This window comes from Diadema setosum, chromosome 10 (genome assembly GCF_964275005.1).
Source record: "Diadema setosum chromosome 10, eeDiaSeto1, whole genome shotgun sequence".
NCBI lineage: Eukaryota > Metazoa > Echinodermata > Echinoidea > Diadematoida > Diadematidae > Diadema > Diadema setosum.
The window spans coordinates 10,871,136-10,881,978 of NC_092694.1; the positions used below are offsets into that span (position 1 = coordinate 10,871,136).

A 10,843-nucleotide genomic window follows, 5' to 3' on the forward strand; every position below is an offset into this window, starting at 1 on the left:
GGGGTATTACCCCGTCGGGGAAAGCCCTTCGTCCTTTCGTCTCATTCAGGCTCTGTCCACGTGCGTTCTTGAGAAGTTGATATTCAGCACTGCTCATGCATGCCGCGCGTGATAGAACCGAGTTGATTGGGCGAGCCCCCCTTTTTACGAGCGCTCATTGGTCAATCCTCTGACCCGCCCTCGCCCCGACCGCATGCTACTTTGTTTTGTTATCATTTCGCAAGAGGTTGTACACACACCCTGCGTGATCTTCAGCCCCCGTATGGAGGAGAAACTCAATGGTAGGATTGTGGAGGAACGTAAACATACCGTTCAATCTATCTGTGCACATTCGCTTTTGAGTGATCTCTGCAGAAAGGAGCGTTCGAAATCATATCCCGTACTTCAAAGTTGTCATACTATTCTGTGTAATGGAATTTACGCCACCGTCACCGCCTGCTACACCACCAACGACTGTTTTCTCGGTAAGTTAAGGGATTTTTTTATTAGATTTGCAGTATTTGAGCGAATGAAGTGTCGATGTGATGCCGATTGTTGAGGCTGCGTGTGTTGCATGCTGTCAGTGTAAACGCTTATTGTGTGCGACTGTAAAAGAGTCAAGTCGTTGCTCAGCTCATCTGACCTTGATGGTTTGGTTGGTCTTGAGATGAAAATTGAAAGCATGCAGTATAATTATAGTCTAGATTCTATAACTGCCAGTAGAACATGATAGATTCTAGACGCCGTTACACCCTCAAATGTTTTAATGGATTTCTACCTAACGTTCATAGGCCTAGGCCCTAGCCAGGCTAGCCTAGTTCCTTCATGAGTTTTAGTCTTAGTAGGGTGTCTGGAGCATTTTTGTAACTTTTGAAATTCTGTGAGAAACGAATTGTGAATTATTTCATATGAAAGAGAATTACATCATTAAGACATATTTCAAATTTCATGGCGAAATGATGTTTCTATCTTGAGAAATGTAACTTTGAAATCACAGCAATATCACCCCCTTTTTTTACGAGCACGCATGAAAATGTGACCCAAATCATGTTTGCAAACAACGCCGAAAAGCTGCATTCGCGTGTGGATCTCCAGCGATCAGATAATGAGCGTACAGCGGTTGGAAAATACGCGTAACAAGCGCAGAAGCCACTCCCCCTATGTGTTGTCATACCCTGTGTGCGCTACGTGCGTACGTACGTGCTCGGTATTCAGTTTACATTCGATTCACATGTACCGTATTGAGCGCCCTACAACACGTACGAACCCCGCGTATGTATGCAGGCGCAGCTAGCTAGCAGCAGCTAGGCCGCCCCGCCGGTAAAATTCGGGGAGCCGAGCGGGTGTACGTGGAGAGCATCGCGATTGTAAGCCAGGGCAGCCGGCATGGCGAGCATGGTTCGAAGAAATATGCAGTCGATTGTCGAGAGCAGGTGCACGCAGCTCGCGTGAAATGTACAAGCTACAACCTCTACAGCCACAGGCTTGGAATTGATGCCACATTACCACTATATTCGTACATGCAAAAATGGCCAAATAAGAGTCTTCCGAAACCTTTTGCACGCCCTTTTTGTCGATCGGGTGTTCGTAATACACCGCTGCCGCTACACCACAGTAACGTTAGTTTAGGCCTACTTCGTTCGCACTTTGGCTAAGCGGACATGCTTGTATTCACAACCGACTTCTCGGCTTAATGCCAGTGACTCGAGCATCGCGAGTGCACTTTCGAAATATAAATGAACAACGATAAGATCATAACCAATCCACAAGTAAACTAATAATAGACAGAAATTTAGTAGAGTCTGGTTGTTTTGCAAGACGAACGTGATTTGTGAGCGTGACTGTATCCGATATGTACAGTACAGTGCATGCTATATGTGTGATGCGTGTTGTAGGAGCTATCGCAAGCGACAGCCCAGTTTCCTGCCTCGTGATATGCACATCATACACAACACATACACACACACTCGTAGTGACACACACACACAGAGGTAGCTCTTTGCTGGCAGCATCGGGCGTGCGCCGCATGCACACGCGATCCCCACACACATCTGGCCTAGAGGCCATGTGGCCGGTGGTAGACGGCGCGCGATGCGTAATCAAATTTACATATGCATTAGCCCCTTCGCGCTAAGTTACTATGGATTCTTGCATACGAAGCCCCGCCTAAAACGTTCGCTGTGACCAAAAAATTATTGCAAGGGGTATCTTCAAGGCGATATCCCCACACCTAGGCGTGGAGCTAGCGAAAAACTAGCCACACCATCGGATTCAGCATGTCCTCAACTACTAGCATGTCTTGGGGCGATACAAATACAGAAGCAGACGCTGAGATATGGGGATAGATGTGCTTCTATCGATGTTTACATTAATTTATCGTCGGATTCATGAACCGCCCCTCTGATAGAATATGGAGCAAAACTTCCTCTTTCATATGATACCAAATTTGTCAGGATTCGTTAATGGCATGGTCTGGGGATTTGGCAATAAAGGCGAAATTTGGCACAAAAATGCTTGGTCAAAACAGCGTAGGCGCGCGGCTCCATTGCGTTCTATGGGACTTGCGTGTTATTAGATAGGGGCGCGTTTTGGTCGAGGGTTAGCAGTGCGCGATCAGACACCCTAGTCTTAGGCCTACTTCAAAGTTTGCGAATGATCGAGTGTAACATGAACAAGTAGGCCTAGATCTAGGCCTAGATTCCAGACCAGGGCATCTAGACAGTCTAGAATCTAGCTAGACTAACGTTAGCGGTTTTTTTTTTTCTAGGGCCTAGAAATTCACATTGTTCATAATTCATTTTTGTTGTTCAGTGTGTGTACAAAGATGTAGACCACAGAGAACGAAACGTTAGACTTTCTTCATTGTTGTAGATCCTCTACTTTGTAGCTAGATCTTTCTATAGAACCATCTAGGGCCTATTAAAATAAAACCTCTATTAACACGTTAGACTCATACTTTCATAGACTCCATAGAGTCCATGACCATGGCATAGTCCCCCCTAGTCTGAGTCTGATACTCAAATAGATCTAGGATCCTAACGTTTTTTAATACTATATTAGACCTTGAGTTCTAGTCATGATGATCATTGATGATAGGCCTAGTCTACTGCCCAATGGCAGTGTCACTAGATCAGTATTAAAGGACAAGTTCACCTTCATTAACATAAGTAAGAGAATGCAGCAATATTAGTAGAACACATCAGTGAACAAGTTTGAGGAAAATTGGACAATCGATGCAAAAGTTATGAATTTTTAAAACTTTTGTGTTGGAACCGCTGGATGAGAAGACTACTAAGGCTCGTGATGTCATACGAGTACAACAGTATAAAGAAAATGTTAAGAAAATTCAACATATTTTCATTTTTTTCGCATAATAAAAGACCACTTGACTTGCCTCTTTCTAAAGGCAATGGGAATAATATTACCCATAACATAGATTCTATGTCAGTAACGAGTCAAGGGAATGTGTACTTTTTTCAAAAGATGAAATTTTGTGAAATTCTCTTTATATTTTCCTTAGGCCTATATGTGTTGTACGCATGTGACATCATACACTGCAGTAGTCTTCTCATCCAGTGGTGACTGCACAAAAACTTAAAAAATTCATAACTTTTGAACGGATTGTCTGATTTCCCTCAAACTTCCAATGATGTGTTCTACTAATATTGCTACATTCTCTCAATCCTTATGTTAATAAAGGTGAACTTGTCCTTTAAATTCTATACAGTTGGGCCAGGCTGTGTCTGTGAATAGTCCTTTCGAGTAGAACCCTCTAGGCCTATATGCTTGATATGGCAAGTTAGGTTCTAAAGATAAGGAAAACAGTGTTGAGTAAGGTTGGTGTTTGTGCATGATTGCCGGTGTTCTAATTCATTGTTTACTGAAGACAATTCGACAAACGTGTGTGCTGCATCTTTCATGCAGTGCATGCATGCCAAACAAAATTGGCGTTAATGTCAAGTATAATTTGTGCCTATAATAATATTTAATAGGATCTACCTTCCTGCAATACTAAGCTAGACTTCAAGTTGTGGAACACGAAAGGATTAACAGAAAAGGGTAAGTTGGAGAAACTTAGATAACTTTCTGCTTGCGTGCCCTTTGGTTATCGGCATTATCCCCCTTAATTAGGCATAGGCCCTACCTATCTCTGCAAAAAGTGTAGAATAAAAATCTAGATAGGCCCTAATGGTTTATTATGCAATAGGGCCTAGGGCCCTACATGAATCTTATTCTTCGTGTAAAAAGGTAGACAGTCGTTATGGTTTGGAGCCCGGAGCCGTTTGAATGTATTTAGATCTAACAAACCCGTAACGTTAGTTTGTCTAAATTGTGAAGTGAAAATTATAGATCATCATAATGTTGAACAAGGGGAGCTGTACCATCAAACTTTTGTTTCATTTCATCTGTTGTGGTGTTATGTAAATGTAATTTATCAAGGCAACAAGGAGTTGAGGGCCACACAGCACGGGGAGGGAGTTCACACGTAGTTCAGAATTCCATTGTATTTATCTTCAGACTGAGCTGTGAAGCTCGAAGAGGCGGCTTAGGGGGCGGAGCGCGACAATATGCATAGTGGTGGGTGTCGGCGGTAATGGCGCTTTGTGATTGGTCAGTGGTGGGTATGATATCAGCTCCTGAAAGTCACCTTCAGGACGAAGGTCCATGTGTATGTGTGAGTGTGTGTGTGTCTACAAAGACAGAGAAAAAGAAATGGCGTGCATGTATGCCTCTGTCACAATCAGCTGTGTGCGGTTTTGCGACTCTTTACTTCATCGCTCTGCGTTCAATTTCAAGAACGTCGGATGAACTGTGAAATATGACCTCCTTTCTCAGAGAATAAATTAATAATGAGCAGGTAGCTTCTCTTTTTTTTGTGTGTGTATCACCATTTTTTTTCGTCAAATTTTCTTTGTGCTTGTAAATATCTGTAAATAAATTGTATTATAATGTAAATAGCACCAGTCTGCAAGAATCTTCAGTCTATTGAAGGAGGCAGACGTAATCAGAAGAAGAAGAAGAAGAAGAAGAAGTCTAGAATGTATATTATAGACCGTCTATATCAAGTTTGATATTGCTTGCAACAACCTCACTGGAAAACCGAAAAATCGACAGATATGCACTGTAATTAATCAGTGTTGCAAAAGAGGCGCCTGCTGAGTAGTTTCAACGAAACTTTCTCTGGTTTAGCAATTTGAGATAATATTAATTCACTCGATGTGTCACGTCCTAAATTCATCATAGATTCTACATCAAAACCATGTGTCATTGGAATTTGTACAGGAACGCCTGGTAAATGCTTGTGAGGTAGAAACGTCTAGACATCAACCAGCCCCGTGGACGATTAGAGCAAATCATAAATACCTAAGTTAGTCATTTAATTTACTAGCTGACCTATTACTGTGTCATACATTAGATCTATTCACTGTGACATAGACCCTATAAAATGACAAAGGTAGGTTTTGGCTGTTTTGTTTGCATCAGAGTAGAGTATTATGTGATCGACTTTCAGAATCCCGAAGGTCACTTGCGTAATCGGAGAAAATTGCGTTCGCTGGCTCAACGCGATAACGTGATACTGGCCCATTGTTGCGTGTTTAGTTTTGCATGTCAATAGTCGTGCATATTCATGAGGCGGGAGCGTATTGTGTTAGGGGTCAGTGGAAGGTGTGTCTCGTTGTGATTATGGGGTGCACTGACGAATGTCACGTGGGTGCATGCGGGAGGGGCAGTGTTCTGTGTAGACAATCTCTGGAAGAACACTGACATAGGCGCGAAGTGGAGTGATGTAAAGAATTGTGATGTAAGATCTTGTGACTTCTGCCAACATTTATACCACTTTGGGGTTTTGACGTGCTTATTTTCCATGATAAATTAATAAGGGGGCTAAATGTTGTCATTATCGCCAGTCAAACTTTTCCTAACTTCTGCTCAACGTGCCCCCGTGGGTTACATACTAGGTAGATTACTTTTAGAATGATAAAGATAGGGTTATATTTTACTTTTATTCTCTATACTTGATGGGGATGAAGTGGGTGTGTAAATTTATTGCATGTAATACATTTATCGCTTTGTTTCTTATTAGAGTAGGGTCCTATGAGTTCCAAAAATTTTAATTTTGAAGAACGACATGCGTGTAGATAATTAACCTGATATCCGCAATCAAAATTGTGTGTTAGATTTCGTCAAGCGATGTTACGGCTTAAGACAAATGCATCCGCGAAATCGTCTCCGCACTTTAACAAATATACAAAGATCGTCAGATATTAATATGCTTGTCAATATTTACGCCTTTCTATCGCGATTCATGATTCTTTTATGACCTTGTTGCGTCATGGTGTCGGCTCGTGCCGGTGTTTCATAATTCCGCATACAACACGAACTTTTCGAGCATCCCTCGGAGGACTGTTTGGCGGACGATGTCTCATAATTCGTAAAGTGTACCCCATTCGCGAAAATCCCAGGGATCCGTCAATATTTAACAACGTAGATAACGTAAATTTTGCCACCCGATGCCTGTCACTTCCAAAGAGGAGTTTGTGATCAAATAGTAGAATTAAATGCACGTTTTGGATGCGTGCCAGACAAGTCCATTCATCGTGGCATACCCTCGCCTTCAACTTGCGTGCATTTGAGTTGGGTCGCGAAGCACGAGGCTGCCTATCCCTGTATGACCTTCTGCGCTTCCCTCGACACATCATGAACCGCAGGGTCTTGCATCAGCAACCCCATCCCTACCAGTTTTTAATTACCCGTTCCTCCATAATTAGACACCCCTTTTCCGGTATCAGACATGGTTATTTAACTTAGCTTGGCCTTTGCTACCGGGCACAACACCCTTCCGAATCCTCCGAGATGGATCGTAGAGCATGGACGCCTCCGTCTACCGCGATGCCTAAAAAGTAAACAATAATTTCAACATTCCCCTTTTCTTTTTAAAGCCTCTGCATGTGTTTTCACTTGTTCTTTTTCTTTTTAGCCTGTGGTATAGATTCATTTTATTTTTATTTTCCTATCTCGTTTTTCTTTTCATGCAGACCGACTGCAAGCCCATCATCACCGTTGCCACCTCAGCCCTAGCTGGTCGATTCACTATGAGTCCGCTGCCCATTGAGAAGTCCGACTACGACGCCGTTGAGACTCTGCTGTCGATGCGCCACGTTCCGTCGGCCAACGTCAACTCGTCGCCCCCAATCTCGCCGACCTTCGCTGCCCCTCTGTCCCCGGCGTCCATTGACGAGGAGACCAGTCAGCCCGCCGAGTTTGCGGACATTAAGCCAATGCGAATGAGAGTGAGTCCCACTTCCGACTTTCCTTCAACTTTAGGAGAGCATCAATATTATTTATTTTCACTGAGAGTGATGATGTGCATAAAATAGATACTTTTTTTTTCTAAGCACTGAAAGTGGACCTTATACACATACGACGTGGTGCATTTACAAGAATTTCACCTTTTTAAATCATGAAATTACTGGGCATCAACACCAAAATATTTGTTTATAGATTTTTAGTACATAATAATATATTAATTTCTATTTATTGGAAAGACATGTTTACTCTTTTGAAACATCCACTTGTGTACACAAGAGATAAATAACCAGCGTTTGTGTTTGCCTGTCTCTTTCCAGGGAATGGATACTCCACCTCTGACGCCGCCGCCAACCAAGGTGGTAAGCCACGCTGGGATGCCGGTCAGCCACACAGTCACCATTCCCCAGGTGAGCAGCTCAACGGTCACCACCCAGCGGCAGGCCTCATGCAACCTGGTCAGCATAACGCCGAGCATCATGGCCTGCAAGGAGATCCCCAGCCAGTGGAAGAGCAAGCCAAATGTTACCAAGGAGTCCAGCAACAGAGTGCCAGTTATCAGCGATGCCGGGAAGAGTATGATGCAAAATGCTGTCAGGTCAATTCGCCCGTACCCGCAGTCAGAATCGCAGCAGACTCCTCAGGGCCAAGAGGCAAGGAACTCTGCCCAGCCGCCCTGTGAGCCTCAGCCCAAATACATTTCCGTCAACAGCTCGTTCCAGATCCCAGTCTCTTGCCAGAGTGGACAGAATGTGTTGCAGGCAAAAACTACGGACAGGCCATCCAACGTCCAGACGGTATCCTTCATCCAAATTCCTCAGCAGCACAATCTGCAAGCGGTCAGTAGCAGTGGACAGTCGGATCCCATGAAGACAGTGGTCATGGCTGTGCCGGCAAATGTCATGGTTGTTGTGAATGGTCTGCCCAAGTCTGAGGGGCAGCAGCGACTGTGTCCTCTTGCCCCCGCCCCATCACAAGGTTCTCCCGCCGCCATGGACAAGACCCCCATGGTCCCTGCTGTCTCGGAGTTCTCTAGGAGGAGGAATCACATCTGCTCCTTCCCCAAGTGTGGGAAGACTTACTTCAAGAGCTCACATCTCAAGGCACACATCAGAACACATACAGGTGAGTTAAGTCCTCCTCTCTGATAATATCAGCTAGAAAAGTTTACCAATATGTCCTTATGTCTTTTATATTTGTACAAAGTTATGTGTTTTCATGTTTTCATCTTTATTCTGCCTGTGTTTGTGTCAGTTAAGCAATGTTAAGAAACATTTCAGAACTGTTCTTCATTAGATCTTTCAGGTATTTTCTTCTTTGCTACTAGTAGTTAAACCTCACCAGATCCTAAAATTAAGGCAGTAGCAACCATCAATGAAATCATGTGAAAGTACTGCATTGCAACATATTCTCATTTTGCTTCTCCTGTTGTCTCTGACTTTCTGCACCACATAGGAGAGAAGCCATTCAACTGTACGTGGGAGGGATGCGACAAGCGGTTTGCCCGGTCGGACGAACTGTCAAGACACAAGCGGACACACACCGGGGAGAAGAAGTTTGTGTGCCCGATGTGCGACCGCCGCTTCATGAGGAGCGACCACCTGACCAAGCACGCCCGGAGGCACATGGCGGCCAAGAAGGTGCCCAGCTGGCAACTGGAAGTCAGCAAGCTGACCAGCATGGCGGCAGAAACTCAGAACCAGAACCAGCAGCATCCGCAGCAACAGAACATTGTGCCCATGATCCTGGCACAGAGCACAGCTTCATGAGTGCTATGTAGGAACTCTTGCTGAAAGTTAAAGTCAGGAAAAAAAAAAATGGACATAAACAAAACATCCCGGGTGGATGAAGAAGAGAGAGAATCAAAGACTGTGCTTGGCATTGCAGGAACTGTCCAGGGTTGGCTGTCTAGGATGCCAAAAGAACATCATCAGATCACAAAGTGTCTGCGACATGAGTGGAGTCTGTCACAGATTGGTTCAGGAGCTGGGTGCAGATTCTGTAAAGCCAGGGTCCTTGGCCAGAGACATGCCAAGGAGGCTATCAATTTATTAAATTATTGAAATCTTTAAAGAAAGAAAGAAAAAAAGGAGTACTAAAATCTATGTGGCAATTGTTCCAGTGATAGATGTGTTTGTCAATGTGGAGTCTTTGTCAGGGTTGATGATCCTATTTGTCTAATGGTCACAGATAGAGTTCTTACTTTGAAGGCCTTTTTCGAGTCAACAGGTATATCTTCATGCTGCACTTAAGTGAAATTGTATGGTGTGAAGAGGACGTCAAGTGTATTGGAACACTAAGCTGTCACCATAATATGTCATGCTTATATTTATTTGATAAGGGCGGGTCCCCTACCAAGCTAAATTGAACTAACCTTGTTCTTCAACCCAAAGTATCCTTGCTTCTCAAAGAAAATCCTGTCTAAACATTTATGGTTGCAAAATTACCAAGGAGAGCATCAAACAAAATTTGGAAGTAGTTAAGCTTGACCACACACCCACAGAGAAGTTGGTCATACAAAAGCCTAAGGAATACACACTCTGGCAGGGATTATTTGCGGGTGAAGAAAGAAATATATGACAGATACTTGTGTACAAAGTAATTTCTATTTATGCAAAGTTATGACGTATGTCGTTACTCATGTACAACCAAAGAAATATTTGATAAAGTGAAGTAAATTGCATATGAAAACGAGCTCTATACAAAAATTAATTTGGTGCGGTTTTTTCTCCCCATAGTATCACATATGTAGAACTACTGTTGCATGCGTATAGTGCGTTCTTCAGACCCACTTCAACTTCACAAAATAAAGGCTAATTATTTATAGTCTTAAACGTCGGTCATTGCGGATTTATACACCTGGCATGCTGTAGTGATACTAAGAGGTATGTCTATCACAAGGCCACAATTTTTTGTATGTCAAAGCCTTAAATGCAATAGAAACAAGGCATACTTGCAGAATGTTGTGTTAGTTCTTTCAGTTCAGTGTATTTAATATTCTCATGTCACCTCTGAAATAAGTGATGCATACTTTTGTATGTCTTGATATGTTATGAACAACTGTTCCCTTGTTTTTTGAAATTCATTCGGATACGGTGCATTTCATGAACAGACTCATATTAAAATCTCATATGTCTTTTCTTTTGGAAACAAAAGTTATCGAGTGTGTTTTTGTAGCTTTTATGATCCTTTTGAGGCAGTTGAGTGATGTAAGCGATAGGTGTAAGTGTAGAAAGAGAGAGAGAGAGATACGAGTGATGGTTTGAATATTTCATTGTAGCTGTGTTTAATTTGTGTGATTGGTGTGTGTGTGTGTGTGTGCGTGTGTGTGTGTGTGTGTGTGTGTGTGTGTATGACCGCGCGCGTGAGTGTTTTGTATGGTAGAGATAAGCTGGGAGAGGGAGGTGGGGCGGGACTGCATGTTGTGAACACCGACATCGACAGTCCTGGGGATTATCTCGGCAACAGAAAGAATTTCCCCCAATTTCTCCCACTGAGATATTTATTACTCTACATCATCCTTTCAATATTCAAATACACGTCTTGATACAAAAGT

The 10,843-nt window shown here is 43.1% G+C and overlaps 1 protein-coding gene across 1 annotated transcript; it reads left to right on the forward strand.

Annotated features, from left to right (window-relative positions):
* Positions 1–293: 293 nt before the first annotated feature.
* Positions 294–10,442, forward strand: LOC140234039 (uncharacterized). The gene is made up of 4 exons (XM_072314121.1): positions 294–464; positions 7,017–7,271; positions 7,608–8,412; positions 8,743–10,442. The coding sequence occupies exons 1-4, from the start codon at positions 411–413 to the stop codon at positions 9,054–9,056; spliced, it is 1,428 nt and encodes a 475-aa protein (XP_072170222.1). The 5' UTR covers positions 294–410; the 3' UTR covers positions 9,057–10,442.
* The last annotated feature ends 401 nt before the right edge of the window (positions 10,443–10,843 follow it).